Raw genomic sequence first — 18,229 nt, 5'->3', positions numbered from 1 at the left:
ATTATCCTCATTTCCTAAGCTTTTTGAAAATACTCTCTCCCATTCTTCTCCCATTCCGCATTAGGGATCCTTTTTTTTTAAAATTTTTTTAATGTTTATTTATTTTTGAGACAGAGAAAGACAGAGCATGAACGGGGGAGGGTCAGAGAGAGGGAGACACAGAATCTGAAACGGGCTCCAGGCTCTGAGCTGTCAGCACAGAGCCTGACTCGGGGCTTGAACTCAAGGACCGAGAGATCATGACCTGAGCCGAAGTCGGCCGCTTAACCGACTGAGCCACCCAGGCGCCCCTAGGGATCCTTTAAGACAAGGATCTAGTTAGTGAATAAGAACAAGGAAAAGAAAGTATTCGTCTAAAGACTTTAACAATCCTGTGCTCTTCCTCTAAACTTTGAAAATGTGGGTTATAAACACATCAGAAATTGAAACCTGCAAGAGGCTTCTAAAAGCACACATGCTAAAGTTCAGCAAAGCTGTAACATTCAACTGTATACAGTCCCAGTGACAAACTGAAATGTCCACAAAACGCAAAAAGAGTAAAGAGGTTCCCTCTACTACCCAAAGTTTCTACTGGCGCTAAGAAAGGGGAGACAGACCACAGCACATTACAGATACTCCTATCAAGGGTACAGCCTAAGTTATTTTAGTTGTGGAAAAATCATAGGGTGTTTGTTTGGTCAAACACATCCTGAGGTTAGCATCATCTAGACAAAATCAGCAGGGCTTCAAAAAGAAACTTGCATTTTATAATGTGTGAATCTTTTCAGAAACAAAATGACATGAGGCCTTTATGAGGCTCCATGGAACGTGCCACGAAGATGGGGTTGCCAGAAGAGGGGACAGAGCGAGGAGGAAGGCGACAGGGGGCTCAGATAAACAGATGAGAGCAGATAAATGGTTAAAGTCAGAGGGCGGATGGCACCCTCTTCCTAAAGATCACAGGTTACAGTCAGGCAATAATCTCAGGACGTGACTGAGAGACAAGAGGTGGTCCAGTTGCAAAACAGCTTCCTATCTTGCAGGAAATAGGAAGAAAGAGGGGTTTGCAGTTCTTATTCTGAGGATCAGCCTTCTGGCAGTTAAGTGAACTGGAGTGCAAGGTCTGTAATGATTAGCCATGCCATCTGCTCAGATCTGCACAACGACAGGCTGAGAGCTGAGTTTTAGAGAGCGAAAGGGAAATGTCAACTCACTGTTCTGTATTTAGACTCCATTCCTCTCTCCACTCACCTGTAGAGAAGGAGAATTCATAAGGGAAAAACAGGGGAGTTATCTGTGAGACCTGTGTGCCCCACATTACGGAGCATCCCAGACAGGGCTGCCTGACAGGAGCATCTACAGGGAAGGAACGGCCAGCACCCTCCCTCTCTGCCCCCTCCCCCACGCCACACACCCACCCCTCGGGTCTTCCCCACCAGGAGACACTGAGAGCTATAGTTGAAGGGTCCCACACCGGGGTATCGGGATCAGAGTAAAAGGAGCACCAGCATTTTAACCACTGTATTCAAAGACAGTGATGTATTACTATTGCTTAAACAATATATAGCAACAGAATTACCTGGAAATGGCATAAGGCTTCTTACACTTTATAGTATTGCTGGTATAAGCAACAACAGTATGTTTCTGAAAATTGCTTTGGTGCAAAATTCACCGTTGAGAAAGGCAAGACTCTAGGGTATTAGCTCTTCATTTATTTGATTCACAATCACTTTGAGTAGCTAATGGAACTGGTGGAGCCTCAGGCCTAGAAAAATACACATTCCTAATGAATTCCATAAGTGTAGTATATGATTTCCGGCCATTCAAGGACCTCCTGAAATCCCCACCAGCTTAAGTATCTCTAAAAGACAAGAAAAAGGCTGAGGAGTATTATCCTATAAAAAAACTCCGTAATATTTTGATATCCACAAAGAGAAAAGTAGATACTAAATAAAGAAAATCTTTATGACATTTGACACAAATTACATTAACAAAAAGCCAATGCTGTATGTCAAGTTCACATTTTTCCTCCTTGGTGGCCATAATTGGTTTTGAGATTGACCTCATTCACAGTCAACATGGATACTGGTCTTTGCAGAATATTCATTCATATAAACAGGCTCTGCCCTTGTCTGGTCCTCCACCCAAAGGTTCAATGCTTCTTGACTGTACAACCTGGAACGGACGGCTCCATATTGTTGTCCCAAAGACAGCTGACTAGGAAAATGGAAATGAGAAAAGTTTGGAAACCTTTTTCCAAAGGAAAATCCAGAGCTGGTGTTTGGCTTTCCACCCGGGCGTACACAGTCACTTAAGCATAACCCTTGAGAGCCGCTAGGCAATGATGTCACAACCCAGGAGTGCAGCCTTGCTCCACCTGTTCCCTTCATTTCCACACTCAACACTGCATATCTAAGACCGGGCTGGCTCACTTTGCCCTGGTTCCTTTAGCTTTCCAAAGGGTGCATTCCATTTTCAGCCTCCTCTCTCCTTTTTTATTATCTCCCTTCTCCCTTTCCAAATTCAACCAAACTCAAGTACAAATCCAAACTCTGTTAGTAGCAGGGTTCCTCAACTAAGATACTTAACTTCTCAAAGCATTCAGTTTCCTCATCTATCATAGAGGGAATATCTAACCTACGGGGTTGCTACGAAAATCAAATTTGTGACATACAGTGAAGTTCTCAGCAGAATGCCTAAACCACAGAAGGATTTCAGCGAATATTAGCTTCTCTGCCTTTAAATTTTATGACATTTGTAAAATTGATAAAAAATATATATGAATCAAGTGTTAATTAAAAAGCATGACCACAATAACAATGCTTTGAAATTTAGCTTTAGACCACGAAGCTCTGAAATCTTATGAAGATGTTTTTAGAAATAGTGTATTTTAGGGGCGCCTGGGTGGCGCAGTCGGTTAAGCGTCCGACTTCAGCCAGGTCACGATCTCGCGGTCTGGGAGTTCGAGCCCCGCGTCAGGCTCTGGGCTGATGGCTCAGAGCCTGGAGCCTGTTTCTGATTCTGTGTCTCCCTCTCTCTCTGCCCCTCCCCCGTTCATGCTCTGTCTCTCTCTGTCCCAAAAATAAATAAACGTTGAAAAAAAATTTTTTTTAAAAAGAAAGTGTATTTTATATTATTTACTATAGGAATAGATAAGTAAATGTTATAAAATGCCAGTGGAATGAAAGACAGTAAATGAATTCATGATTTCTTCTTTGTATGCTTTAATTAAAGAGTCCAAATATAAGTCTGTTAAATCCTGCTTATTTTTATTAAAGACTACCTTGTTTCCTAGGTTAACACAAAGCTTTAAAAAAGTCATTGGTACTATTGCGATGTAAATAGTTTTCCTTATTAAGAAGTATTACACACAGGTAATCTAGAAGAAAACTAAATGAGATCAACAGAGTTCACTTTTTGTTGTTCAGAGTGTAAACGGAGATCTGGTCCATAAAGTTGGAATTGACCTTCCCTCCAGCAAGTACTTACTTGCCCAGCGAGGCTGTGAACAATGCAGCTGAGAGGGAGAGTGCATTTCACAGACCTCAACTCTTGGACTAGACAGACACCCACCTAGCTTTGTGCTTCTAGTACCCACACAGAGTGAAACAGTTGATTCATCTAAATGACAGCTTCTAATGCAGATCTCCAGCGGAGAGTCAGAAGAACCTTAATGGATTCCTTGAATGGATCTCACACTAGGAAACCTAGCTCTCTTGAAAGGACAGATAAATAACCTAACAGCAGAAGTGTGAAAGGAGATTTGAAGCAAGCTAGAAGCCAGTGGCAATTTCAGAACACCTTTAAAAATGACTGGCCTATCCTCTGAGCTCTCTAGAATGTATATACATCTGACAGGAAGGGAAAACAATGAGGAAAGTAGGTTAAAGACTTCTTCACCATTCTCTCTGGTTTAACCATTAGAACCCACGTTTCTAAATTACAAATTCCTGGTTAACTAATCAACTATATATACATATAAAGAGAAAAGATGGCTCCTCACTGCCTCCCACCCCAGTCTTGTCCCTAGACTGTCAGAGAGAATCATTTGTGCAAGGAGAGAGGAGGGAAGAAGGACAGAGGAGAGGGAGAAGGGTGGGAGACAGTACTAGGCTTCCTGGCAGAGCTCTTAAAATGTGCCTGTCCACGAAGGGAAGGGGGAGAGAGAGGGAGGAAAAAAGGCCGGCATGTAGAAACAATTTAAAGTTGCCGATCACAAATTACCTTTTCAAAAAAAAATTACCATCTTCCAAAAACCCTGACTATGCCTTAACCTTTTTAAGTGGCCTAAATATCAGACAGTTATCCATTTGCTTTAACAGCACCCTTTGAAAAATGTAATGTCTCTGTAAACTGCAGACTCTTCAGCAGCTCACACACTGGTGTGAATTAGTTCCCAGTCAGCCGCCTTCTAACACCTACTGGAGATCATCGCAGGGGTAGAACAATAATGGGCCATCATCTAGGAATGGCTCTTTATGCTTCCTGTACTTTACATAACTTAACTCATAGAATCTTCTTAACAGACGCTAAAGGATTATTAAGCCATCTTATATAAGGAAATCAAGCTCAGAAAGGGAGAGAAACTTCCCAAATCATATCTCTTGATAATAGATGGGGCTGGGATTTCAATCCTGTGGTCTGCTTCCCCAGGGAAGGACTGGAAAAGACCAACGCCCAGTCAGGCAGGTAGTGAACACAAAGAAGTTGTGCAAAGAGCAATCCTGGTGGTTTTCTAACTTGCCTGTGGCATCCCTTAGGCTCCACTGCGCCTTGAAGCCTGCCTGGCCTTTAGTCTCCAAGACCCAGAACTCAAGGTGCTACCTACCACAGCCGTTGGTGTAAGCTGCTTAGTTCCAAAGGACAAAACAGGCTTTTGTGGGCCAGCATAGGAACCATCCCACAATGTAGAACCTCATCTCTTCAAAGAGGAACGCTTTTGCACTGCTGATGTCAAGGCAAACTAGTGCAGCCACTCTGGAAAACAGTACGGAGGTGCCTCAAAACTTAAAAACAGAACCACCCTATGACCCAGCAATTGCACTACTAGGTATTTACCCAAAGGATACAAAAATACAGATTTGAAGGGGTACTTGCACCCCAAAGTTTATTATAGTAGTGCTATCGACAACAGTCAAAGTATGGAAAGAGCCCAAATGTCCATCAACTGATGAATGGATAAAGAAGATATGGTGTATATATAATGGAATATCCATGATCAAAAAGAATGAAATCTTGCCATTTGCAACAACAGAGATGGACCTAGAGGGTATTATGCTAAGCGAAATGAGTCAGAGAAAGACAAATATCATATGATTTCACTCAAATGTGGAATTTAAGAAACAAAACATATGAACACAGGGGAAGGGAAGGAAAAATAAGACAAAAACGTAGAGGGAGACAAACCATAAGAGACTCTGACATAGAACAAACTGAGGGTTGCTGGTGGGGTGCTGGGTGGGGGTAAGAGCTAAATGGGCAATGGGCATTAAGGAGGGCACTTGTTGGGATGAGCACGGGGTGTTATATGTAAGTGATGAATCACTAAATTCTATTTCTGAAATCATTATTACACTGTATGTTAACTAACTTGGATTTAAATTAAAATCAACAACAACCACAAAAAATTACATTAAAAAAAAAGAACCTGATCTCTTCATAAAGTGGGAATCCTGTACAAGACAGCAAAGCGGAAAGTACATTCAGTGTCCCTAGAACAGGAGGTCAGTCACAACCCTGTAAATTTATGAAAGGAATCTTGGAATAAATATTCCCCTCTCTACCTTTTTTTTTTTTAAGTTTATTCATTTATCTATCTATATAAGTAATCTCTGCCCCTAATGTGAGCCTCACACTCATGACCCAGAGATCAGGAATCACCTGTTCTTCTCACTGAGCCAGCCAGGTGCCACCCCCAGTACCCTTTCAGACCAGTTTACAAAAACCCAGAAGACCACCTCAAAAGCCACCTCAAATCCTACATAAATTACATGCATTCACTCTTCAACTTCTTTGCAGAATAGGGTAAAGTCTCAGGACAAACTGGAATGGGTGATTAAATCATTCTGTGGATGAAATGCTCTTAAAGTTCGTAATAACAAGTAGATGGGAAAGAATTCATGGAACAAGCAAGAAATATCTGCTTTTGTCTAATCAAGCTCCTTGCTAGTAGCACTTGTTATGTATTATGAGCCAACCCCATGCATCACTATAGAGGACTGCCCATCCCAACACAGAATCACCAGTTACGACATTAAACTTCGTTAGGAACTAAAACAAGTTTTACTTGCTTATGTATAATTAATCCACAAAGAAAAACGTCTACTGCTGCGTGGAACCAGTAACTTTGTCGACACAGTACTTACAAATTAGCAAGGTGAAAGCATTTACCCTAAAAGCAGGCACCTGTTAGGTGAGGGCTTAAAGAGCATTATTTCTCTCACCACTGGGAGTTCTTTGTTCATGTAGGGGAGGAAAAATTTTCCTTGACTCTCTTAGGATCACTGGCTGGATCTGAAAACCAAACTGATGACGATAACAGGAGAAAAACACCAATTTTACTGAATTTGTGCATGTACAAGGAGGCCTTCATAAGAGAATAAAAAGGGGTGCCTGGGTGGCTCAGTCGGTTAAGCCTCTGACTCTTGGTTTTAGCTCAGGTCATGATCTATTGGTTTTGGGGTTCAAGTGCTGCATGGGGCTCCGCAATGATGGTGCAGAGCAGCCTGCTTGGGATTCTCTCTCTGCCCCTCCCCTGATCACAAGCTTGCGCCCTCTCCCTCTCTCCCTCAAAAATAAATAAACTTAAAAAACAAAAATAAAACAAAAAAACCCTAAGAAAATAAAGAAATAAAGAGGTGGCCAGAGCAGGAAGCTTTGATATCCTTTAGTCAAAGAAACAATACTTTGTGAAACATTGACAAGAAAAAGGGGTTTTGGCTAGGAGTAATGCAATTAGAGCTAGATCGCCCTCATTTTCCTTAACTAGATAGAAAGATAAGGGTTAGTTTAACAAGGTTTGTTGACAGATTCCTCTGGTGCCTCTCTGGGCTGAGAAGAGTAGGTAAAGGAGAATTTATTTCCCGCCTTTAGGCAGAAAAGGGAGAGCTTTTTCCATGTTTACTGCTTCTTAATTGCTTCCAGCTCAAAATAATTTCTAAGTCAAAGAGGCATATTTTTGGGTGACAACCTGGTTTCCTTTATCGGTTAGCAAATGGAGCATTTCCCTAGTTGTGAAGGTCTTCATGTGATGCAAAGAGTCCAATTCCTGGACAGTCTAGTGCTGAATCGCCAATGGAAACAATCTGAGAGCCCTGGTCTGCGCTAACATCATCTCCATGCCTCTGTTCTTCGCTCTCCCAAATTTATTCATACAGGTTTGATCGCTAGGTTAGTAATGAAGGGCTCAGCAAGAGAATCCTGCCTTTTCCTCCTTGTGTATCTTTATAAAGTTCAGCCCTCCAAACAGCTGGTACTCAAACACATTTCTGACAGAATAGCTTATGGTGGATATTACACTTCTGATTGCGTGTGGATGAGAAATTGCGTTGATCTCTTGGTGACATCCTCCAACCGGAAGCATGTATGGTCTTAATTTGCCGGGGATCCACGGAATTCCCGAAATTGTGTGAAAATTTTGGGGGTGTTTTCATTTTTCTGGAGATAGAGTCAATAGCTTTTAATAGATTCTCAAGGAGGATAGTAAGGAAAATAAGGATAGTCCACACCATTATAATTAGTCTTGTAAAGAAAAATAAATAAATAAAAAATCTAATAGGCCCTTAACTTATTAGCTATGAGATCCATGGCAAGTCATGCGATCTCTCTAACATCTTACTTTCTTTTTTCTATAAAATGGGGATAATAATAGCAGCCATCTTAAATGGTATGTAAGGTAATTTGCTACTGAGGTCTATACAAAAGGGATAAAATACACTTTAAAATATCAAAGAATTAAAAAAATAGAAATGACTTCACTTAGAAAAGAGAACAGCTCAGAGAGAAGAGCTCTATTTTGGCAGCTCTTATTTTGGGAGGCATTTGCCTCTTCGAGAAAGGGCTACGGAGTGGCTGAAAGTCAGGATGTGCTTTTAACAGAATCAGAGAATATGAAGACAAGGACAGGAATCAGTGTCAAACAGGTAGGGAAGCGATGATGCTCCAGTCTCTTTGCTTTGGGACCTTCAAGACCTACAACCTAATCGTAAGTGTGAATCTAAGTAGGCAAAACCACTCAGGGTAAAGCTCAGTTTTGAAGCATATCAATACCTAAAACTAAAGTGAGTTGGGTTTGCAATTGGCAGGAAAAAAAAAAAATTCTCTCCTATATCATCTTCTACTTCAGATTACTTCTGCAAAGTAGAAGTACAATGTCCAGTACGTAATCAAAAGTAGCCAGGTACACAGGATGACATAACAGCATGAGCAAAAACCGGGAGAAACAAGAAACAACAGAACAAACCCACTTGGGCTCAAGATATTGGAGTGAACAGAGACTATAAAATAACTATGCTAGCCATGCTTAAGACAGATTTTTAAAAATGTTGAGTTTTGATATATAACTGGAATTTATAAAAATTAGTGAAATGGAAATTTTAGAATTGAAAAAGTTATTCAGAATGGGCAGGCTTAACAGACTAAATGTAGTTAAAGAGATTGAACATTAAAACACAGACCAAAAGAAAATAACCAAAGTGAAGCAAGTAAAAATCAGAAGGTAACAGACATAGAAGATACAATGAGAAGATCTGATATACATGTAATGGGTGTGCAGAAAAGAAGACGAAGTGAATGAGGGAAAAGCAATATTTACAGCCACAGTGGATGCAAAGTTTACAAAACCATTGAAACAAGTCCTTTACACCAAGCAGGATTTGTAAAAATTCACAAATAGCTGGATCATAGTAAAACCTCAGAAAACCAAAATCAAAGAGAAAACCTTAAAGGCAGCTGGAGAAAAAGACATGTTACTATTACCTACAAAGGAATAACAATTCAGAGTGACAGTTTACTCCTAAATAAATAAATAAATACATAGTAAACCAGAAGTAAATAAAATGGTAAATCTGAACACTACCTTAAACATGTAGAAAGTCAGAAGCAAATTAACATAGTAAATGGTAAATCAGACAATACCTTAACCTTGCTTACAAAAATATTACTGCCAACCATTCAAAACACAAACATCCTTCAGGAATGAAAGTAGGATGAAGACATTTTCAGACACAAAAAACAGAAAATTTCTCAGGAGCAGGGTCTCACTAAGAGAAACAGAAAAGGACTTTTTTCAGACAGTAGAAAAATGATTCCAGAAACAAACACAAAAATGGAAGAAGAAAAAAAAAAAAAAGTTGAAGAAAGTACAAAACAACTGTAAACGGATGTGGAAATGTAACTGAATACAGACTTTTAAAAATAGTAGTAATTGGGGCACCTGGGTGGCTCAGTGGGTTAAGCATCAGACTCTTGATTTCCGCTCAGGTCATGACCTCAGGTTCATGAGTTCAAGCCCCGCATAGGGCTCTGCACTGACAGCTTGCTTGCAGTTCTCTGTCTCCCTCACTCTCTGCCCATCCCATGCTCATGCTCTTTCTCTCTCCCTCAAAAGTAAATAAACATTAAAAAAAATAATAAAAATAGTAGTAGTAGTAATAAAAATAGTAGTAATTATATGTTCTAGTGTTAAAATATATAAGGAATTAAAATATATTAAAACAATAGCATATAAGTTGGGGGTCAGGGGATAAATGGAGTTAAAGTACCCTTTTGTTACTGTGTTATCTGGGAAAAGATTAAAAGTACCAATTTAAAAAAATAAAATAAAATGAAAGTACCAATGAACAATATACTTTGATAAATCAAGAATGCATTAAAATCTCCAGAGTAACCACTATAAGAATAGTGAAATGAATATAAAGCTTCTTCTAGCTAATAGAGGCTTAAAAATGTAATCATTAAAAAAAAAAAAAAATCCCATATCCTACCTAAAGGCAAGGAAGAAAAAATAGAGTAGAGAAAAAAAAAAATAAAAAGAAAGCACTTAATGAGATAGTAGAGTTAAACCCAAGTCACATGTACATTGACTAAATAATCCAATTAGGAGGCAAAAATTTTCAAGCAGGATTAGGGAAAAAAAATCAACTCTGTTATTTATAAAATGCACATCTAAAATATATACCACTGTATATCCTACAGACACTAAAATTATGGGAATATTATTCACAAATTTATGCCAACATATTTGAAAATCCTGATGAAAAAGATAAGTCCTAGAAATAGATTATAAAACTGACAATAAAAGAAAATTTTAAATTATTTGAATAGTTGTCATACCATTCAACAAACCCATGAATAAAAGTTCAAGGCTGGACTGCCTCACCAGAGAATGTTGCCAAACATGTCAGGATGAAATAATACTGCTATCACACAAACATCTGTAGAAAATTGAACAAAGTGAGCTCTCTCCAACTTATTTTTTAAAACTAGTATAATGGTGATACCAAATTTGACAAGAATATTATGAAAAAGAAAAATTACAGGCCAATACTACCAATTCATAAGGATGCAAAATTCCTAAATAAAAGGTGAGCAAGTGACACTAATAAACACATAAAAAAGATAATATATCACAGCCAAGCTGGATTATTTTTATATATGCAAATTTGGTTAAGCACTTGGAAGTCAATTAATGTAAATCACTACACTAACAGAATAAAAGAGAAAAATCATATGGTTGCCTCAACAGATGTAGGAAAGCATTTGAAAAAATTCATCATCCATATTTAGTTAAAAATTTTTGGCAAAAGAGAAATAAGAACTCCCTTAAAGTGAAAAAAAAACATCTACAAAACCACCATATGTTGAGTCTTTCTTTTGAGACCTGGAAAAAGAAGGGGACATGTACAATCAACACATTATTCAACACTATATAATTTGCCTGTACAAAAAAGGCTTAGAAAAAAATTGTAAAAGCATAAAAATTAGAAAAAAATAAAACTGTCAATATTCTTAGAGGATATGATTGTGTATGTGGAAAATGCAAAAGAATCTACAGATACATTACTATAATTCATTTCATAAGTTAGCTAAGTTCTGGATACAAGGTCAATATAAAACCACAACAACTATATTTCTAGAGGTCAACAAAAAAGAATTAGAAAATGAAATTTAAAATTTGTTTTTAATGCTTATTATTTATTTTTGAGAGAGAGAGAGAGAGAGAGAGACAGAGAGAGACAGAGCACAAGTGGGGATGGGCAGAGAGAGAGGGAGGCACAGAATTCTAAGCAGACTCCAGGCTCTAAGTAAGTGGTCAGCACAGAGCCTGATGCAGGGCTCGAGCTCACAAACCATGAGATCCTGACCTGAGCCGAAGTTGGACACTTAACTGACTGAGTCACCCAGGCTCCCTTGAAAATGAAATTTTAAAAAGATACAATATACAATAGGTGAAAAAATATGAAATATCTACTAATAAATCTAATAAAATATGTGTAATCCCTCTACACAGAAAACTATGAAACATCATTGAGAGAAATTTTAAAGGACCTAAATAAATAGAAGAACATACCATGTTCATGGACCAGAAGACTTGATATTATAAAGATATTAATTTTGCCCAAATTTATTGATAGACACAATGCAACTACAATTGAAATCCCAACAGTTTAAATCTTTGTTGCTGTTGTTGTTTTGTTTTGGTGGAACTTTAATAAGTTGATTCTAAGATGTTGTGTAAATGTAAAAGACAAAGATAGCCAAGAAACTCTTAAAAAATAAAAGGAACAAGATAAGAGTACTTGATCAAATGAATAGAAACTCTTATTATAAAACTAAAGTGTGGTACTGGTGCAAGAATATTCTAGTAGACAAAAAGAACAGACTAGAGTGCCCAAGCAAATCAATTGTCACATGTGTGAGAATTGAGTCATGACCAAAGTAGCTTTACAGAGCAGTGGAAACAGAATGGACTTACCAATAAATCATGCTGGGGCAACTGGATGTCCATACACATTTAAAAAAAATAAACCTTGACACTATCTCACACAATATGCAAAAATTAATTCCCAGTGAATCGTAAATATAAATGTAGGGGTTAGGGGCACCTGGGTGACTCACTCGGTTAAGCGTCCAACTTTGGCTCAAGTCATGACCTCATGGTTCACAAGTTAGAGCCCTAAGACCAGCTCTGCGCTGACAACTGACAGCTCAGAGCCTGGAGCCTGCTTCAGATTCTGTGTCCTCTCTCTCTGGCTCTCCCCCCACTCATGCACGCACGTGCACACACGCGCAGGTCTCTCTCAAAAATAAATAAATGTCTTTCTCAAAAATAAATAAGTGTAAGAGTTAAAACTGAAAAGTTTCTAGAAGATAATACATTTATAACCTCAATCTGGAAAAAGACTTATTGAACAAGACATAATAAAACACTAACCATAAAGGAAATGGAACCTATAAAGAATTTGGATATTAAAATTAAGAACCTTTAATCATCCTTAAGAGAGTAAACAGGCAAGCAACAAATGAAGATTCTGCCACATGGATAACCAACTATGAACTCATCTTCAGAATATATTTTTTAAAAATACCTACAATCAGTAGGAAAAAGACAAACAATCCAACTGAAAATTGGGCAAAAGACTTGAACAGGCATGTCACAGACTATTTCAAATGGCCAATTAATGCAAAAAGGTGCTCAACCTCATTAGTCACGAAAAAGTAAGTGGTATCACTACAAAACCACCAGAAAGGTAAAATGACAAAGACTCACAGTGTTGGCAAGGATACGGAGCCAGGGAAATTCCCATATGCTGCTGGTGGGAGTATATTGGTACAACTACTTTGGAAAACAGTTTGGTATTATCCGCTAAAGTTAAAGATACACATAACCTATAAGCTAGCAATTACTCTCCTGTGAGCAGACCAAAGAGAAATGTATGCCCACAGGCATCAGAAACACCCACAAGAAAGATCAGAGCTACCTTACCTTCAATGCCCCAAAACAGATCATTCCAAGGTCCACCAACAACACAGTGGATAAATATGAACAAATGATTGCGGTATACTCATATAATAGTTTTCTGTATAGCACAGAAAGATAAACTACAGCCACAAGCAACAACATTTGTAAATATCACAAACACAATGCTGAACAAAGAATCCAGACACATGAATACACACTCTGATTATATTCATCCCTTGCTCAAAAAAACAGGCAAAACCAAAATATGTGTAAAGAGATATGTTCTTTACCCAAAAAAACAAAAACCAAAAAACTCTAAAGAAAAGCACTAAAGTGTTTACCACAAAACACAAGTATAGTGGGTTTTTGTTTTTTGTTTTTTTTCTCTTTAGGAGAGGGTGAGTAGTGAATGGGAGAGGGTTACAAGGAGGAGCTTCTGGCTCAATGTTCTATCTATTATCCTGGTATTAGTTGCAAGGTGTCACTTTGTGATAAATCATTGCACTCCGCATCTTTTATTTTGTGTACTTTTCTGTATACGTATGAAATCTCAGAGGAGGTTAAATAAATACATTGAATGCATCTACAATAAAAAAAACTTCTTTGCGGGCGCCTGGGTGGCTCAGTTGGTTAAGCATCCGACTTCGGCTCAGGTCATGATCTCGCGGTCCAGGAGTTCGAGACCCGCATCAGGCTCTGTGCTGACAGCTCAGAGCCTGGAGCCTGTTTCAGATTCTGTGTCTCCCTCTCTCTCTGACCCTCCCCCATTCATGCTGTCTCTCCCTGTCTCAAAAATAAATAAACGTTAAAAAAAAAATTAAAAAAAAAAAAAACAAAAAACTTCTTTGCCTGAGAACCTATGTATATTGCCTGGAATTGGGAAGAAAATAGCTTAATTAAAAAAAAAAAAAGCAGAGCGCTGGATGACTCAGTTAAGTGTCTGACTCTTGATTTCAGCTCAGGTCATGATCTCACCGTCATGAGATCAAGCCCAGCAGCTGACAGCATGGAGCCTGCTTGGGATTCTTCTTTCCCCGCTCTCTGCCCCTCCCCCACTGGTTCTCTCTCCCTCTCTCTCTCAAAATAAATAAGTAAACTTAAAAAAAAAAAAAAAAGCAAGTGTCTTCACTATGACCCATTACTTTTTATAGCTTTTGCACTACTATCTTACCAAGGACTGTGGACCGCTGAGTACTCCTGGCCACCTCCTACTGAGCAAGTTTCCCCCTCATCATCCTATGACCATCACCCATTTAAGGACTGGACAATGGTGCACTGGCCCAGATAATGCACACTATATAATGGTCCTGAGATCCTCCAGAAAATTTCCAATAATTGATGCCCAACACTTGGTCTTCCCTCCCTCCTCACAGGCTAATTTTTTTCCTCCTTCAGTTCTCAGCTCAGGTGTCACTTCTTCAGGGAAACTTGCCTTGCTCCCATTTCCATCCTCTTTTTCTGAGTGGAGTGACCAACATCATGCTCCTCTCCTTTCGATGTTAGTACTGGTCATTCTCAGTCTGCCCCCACCTCCCAGATCCATCCCTGGGAGGCTGATCCCTTGGGACTAGATCACCAGGACATCCTATCCACCTGGCTTCTCTTGGGTTCTACTGATGAAAGGCAATGGCAGGAGCCGGCAGGGTAAGGGGAGAGAAATCAGGCATGTCCTTTCCACTTCCTTTTGGCTGTGCTCTGTGTTTCTGGGGAGGCTGCGTCTCCAGAGGCCCAAAGCTCCTCCTGCCTGGCTCCAGCTCATAAGGCTTCCAGGAACCTCATTCCTGCCGCCTAGGATGGTAACACCCCCCCACCACTGTGTCTTTCACTGGTTCTGGTAACCCTGCCCCCACCTTTCTAAGTTGTCTTTTCAAGAAACTCTTCACCTGAACTAGGTTTGATTCTGTTTTCTGCTGGGACCCTGTGGATTGGCAATTTTATATGAATTTTTATGATTATTTTATAAACACTTGTCTACTCCACAAGGCTGTGAGCTTCTTGACACTGGCACTTCAGGCACTACCAACAAATATTTGTTAAATGATTTAGTACGTTAATGAAGGCATGAAGGAACTCACATTAGGATCCAAATAGACTATACATAGTACAAGGATTTCTAAAATGTCCCTGCTACCTTTAACGTGGTACCAATCTATCAGAGCAGACATTTTTCCTATGTTAGTTGAAAAGAGCCTTAGTTGGCAGTAATATTTTTACTCGTGATGATAATCTCAATTATTCTTGCAGTAAGTGCAATAATGACAATTTTCCAATTAAAAAGATGTAACTTTCTTTCTGAAGTGAGTTATCAATAATGAGATTCCAAGCAGGCTATGGTTACTTATAGCTCTAAGAGTCAGTAGGAACATAATAAAAATATTAACTAGGAAAAGAAGGTTCTGCGTCTCCGAATCTTTCATAATCTATTGCAAATGACTCTAGAAAATAAATACTACATAGTAGTTACACGGGGTAGGACAGTTAGCCTCAGGTAGGAAATGTTCTTTGTTAATATAATAAACGATCTACTTTATATTGTTGTTTTAGGTTTAAAAAAGGACAATCTGAGCTGATCCCAGTTGTAGATACTCAAGCTACATATTAGCGTATATAGTTAAACAACTTCTACAAAATGAACTGGAAAATTCTGATTCTAGGCCACTAATCAGAATTCCCAGAACAGGGTCTGGAGCTCTGCATATTGCCTTCTCTTTCATGGCAGAAAATGTATAGAAAAATCAGGTTAGCCATAGGCCATACCATATACTAGCAAGATCCTTCAAACCAATATGTGCCATAAAATGTGCCACTTGAATTTTAATCTTGAGAAAACCAGCCTGTAAACTACAATCTCAACTAAATACGTACCACATCGAGAATTTTTAGTTCATAGCACGGCATTTTGAAAGCCACAATTTAGCCAGCATGCAAACTCCCAGAGGGTGATAGATTTTGGACTCTAAAGAGGTCAAGGTTCATCTCTTTTCTGCAATCTCTTTCCTGGTTAAACCTCTCCCTTCTATTTCTCCAACTAACTTCTTCACTGTAAAAAGTATCCCAGTTCTCTTCGTTCTAATCACCATGGGGAGGGGAAGGTCCAATTTCTCCAGTATGGTATGAGTTCAAGATTATTGGTCACCTCCCAGCAAGCAAACTCCTGAGTTGATAACGAAGACCTTTCTAATAGGGCACTACTTGGGATATTGGTCTGATTTTATAATCCCGAAATGATAAGGCATGGTTTCAGTAATAGTTACAGTATTAATAACACCTTGTGAGGGGGTTCGGGTAAGTGACTGAGTTAAACTAGTTAAAATGCAGTTACAGCGCTAATTCGTTTCACAATCAGGTAACTTGCTTTCTTAGGTCTTATTAGGTGCAACAACAACAACAACAATACCCTTTTTCCTTATTCATTCTCTTCAGTCATAACTAATGTAGGAAATGACCACACCAGTCTCTTACTGATTGCTTCCCTGAAAACAAAAGAGCATTTTATACCTGATCCTGCCATGATGAGTAAAGTGAATGAAGTCAAAATGAACCATCTTTTGCCTCTCTTGCCCATATATAAAACGATAATTTTTAAGGAGGGTGGGGAGGTAGGAAGAAGTGCTGCATTTAATTCATAAGGGCTGCTCCCCCCCACCCTCCCCCACCTCCAATCTCATCAACATCACCCACCTAGGGGGCACCCGGTACTTGAAGGGCCCCATAGCCTGACAGGGTCAGAGAAGAATCATCTCTTTCACAGACTGAAAAATCAGGACTCCTAAGGTCTTCCGCTCACCAAAGTGGGGCGGGTCGCCCGGCCCCGGGGGACCGGGCGGCGTCCCGGGCGCCCGCAGCCTAGGGCCTCGGGCGGCGCCGCAGCGCTCCCGGCCCCTCCCGCAGGGACTGGCCGCCGGTCCTTACCCGCTAGTCCGCCGCCGCCGCCTCCATCGCCCGCGTGCCCCTTCCTCCGCTGCAGGATGAAGTAGGGGTTGGCCCTCTCCGTGATCCACAGCGCGTTGGCCAGCAGCACCTCTTCGGGGTTCACCCACATGTTCCCGGGCGCCGCGGGCGGACGCACAATGGGCCCGCGGGTCAGGTCCTGCACACACCGGCGCGCACAGGCGCGCACTCCCGGGCACACGCGCGTCCTCCCGCCCGCTAGGTGCGGCGGCGAAGAGCGACTTCACCAGGCGGCGGTCCGCGGAGGCCGGGCCACAACAAAGCCCCCGCGGGCGGCCGGGGAGGACGGCGAGGACGCGGGTGCGGCGAGCAGCATCCTCCCCGCGGCGGCGCCGCCCCCCGCGAGCCCGCGGCCGCAGACGCCCAGGCCCGCCGCCCCGCAGCTCGTCTCCGGCCCACCGCGGCGCGAGGAGCGGGAGGAGGAGGAGGAGGAGGAGGAAGAGGAGCGGGAGGAGGAGGAAGTGGCGGCGCTCAGTCCCGGGATCCCGATCGGCGGCGGCGAGCAGGGCTGCGGGAGCCTGCAGCTGACACGGCCCCGCGGCGAGCGCCGAGCTGGGCAGGGGCGCGGCTGCTACAGCAGCACCTAGCCGAGCTCCAGATCGCCTCAGTCTCTAGCCGCTCCGCGCCCTCGAGGTCACCGCGCGGTAACGCTCCGCGGCGGGGCCACTCGCACCTGCGGCGAAGCCCCGCTTGCAGCTGGAAGGACGCTCCGGACACTGCGAATGAATGACGCCAGCGCGGCTCACTTAGAGCTGGCCCGAGTGGCACCAGTTTCCGCGGACGCGGGTCCTCCGCGGGCTCCGAGCGCTGAGCCCGGCAGCTGTGGCGGGCTTTGGGGGAACCTTCTGGGGACCGTGGGCCAAGCGCTCGGCCCCACGCCCATCTCAGCGGGGAGGACGCTGCCAGCCTCCGTGTGTGTGTGTGTGTGTGTGTGTGTGTGTGTGTGTGTGTGCTGTATGTTTATGGTTGACGCTCTGTGGGCTAGCGCCACCCCTCTACCCAGGAAATAAGTGTTTCAAGGTTCCAGACTTGGAGCTAGATACCGGGTCGGAAGTGGACGCAGCCAATGGTTGTCCGTGTTTTTGTTTCCTGCATCCCTGGGCAAGTCATGCGCTAAACTTGTCACCGCCTGTAACCCCTCCCCCTCCCCATTGCATTGTAATTAAAGTGGCCCAGCTAAGTGCATTACATCACTTCTTTCCTTGACCTGTGGGGCATGAGCAGTAGCGAAGTTGGAAGCAGCCCAAGAGCTTAGGCCAACTAATTCACACTACAGCCGTTCCTATTTCAGGCATTTGGAGCTCCGAGGACCAGGAATGCCAGAATTCACGGATATAT

General features: G+C 41.5%; 1 protein-coding gene across 2 annotated transcripts in view; it reads right to left on the bottom strand.

Annotated features, from left to right (window-relative positions):
* The window catches only part of TBC1D9 (TBC1 domain family member 9), a 116,700-nt gene extending 98,722 nt beyond the window's left edge, over positions 1–17,978 (bottom strand). The window contains exon 1 of one of the 2 annotated variants that reach the window (XM_023252784.2): positions 16,853–17,978. In XM_023252784.2, coding sequence (XP_023108552.2) covers positions 16,853–16,982 — 130 coding nt within the window. In that variant the 5' untranslated portion in view covers positions 16,983–17,978. The remainder of the gene's footprint in view (positions 1–16,852) is intronic. The other variant, XM_023252785.2, reaches the window with a different exon arrangement.
* Between the last annotated feature and the right edge of the window lie 251 nt (positions 17,979–18,229).

Source organism: Felis catus, chromosome B1, assembly GCF_018350175.1.
Source record: "Felis catus isolate Fca126 chromosome B1, F.catus_Fca126_mat1.0, whole genome shotgun sequence".
NCBI lineage: Eukaryota > Metazoa > Chordata > Mammalia > Carnivora > Felidae > Felis > Felis catus.
Note: the sequence above shows the minus strand (reverse complement) of the source record. Positions and strands in the feature narration are given on the sequence as shown.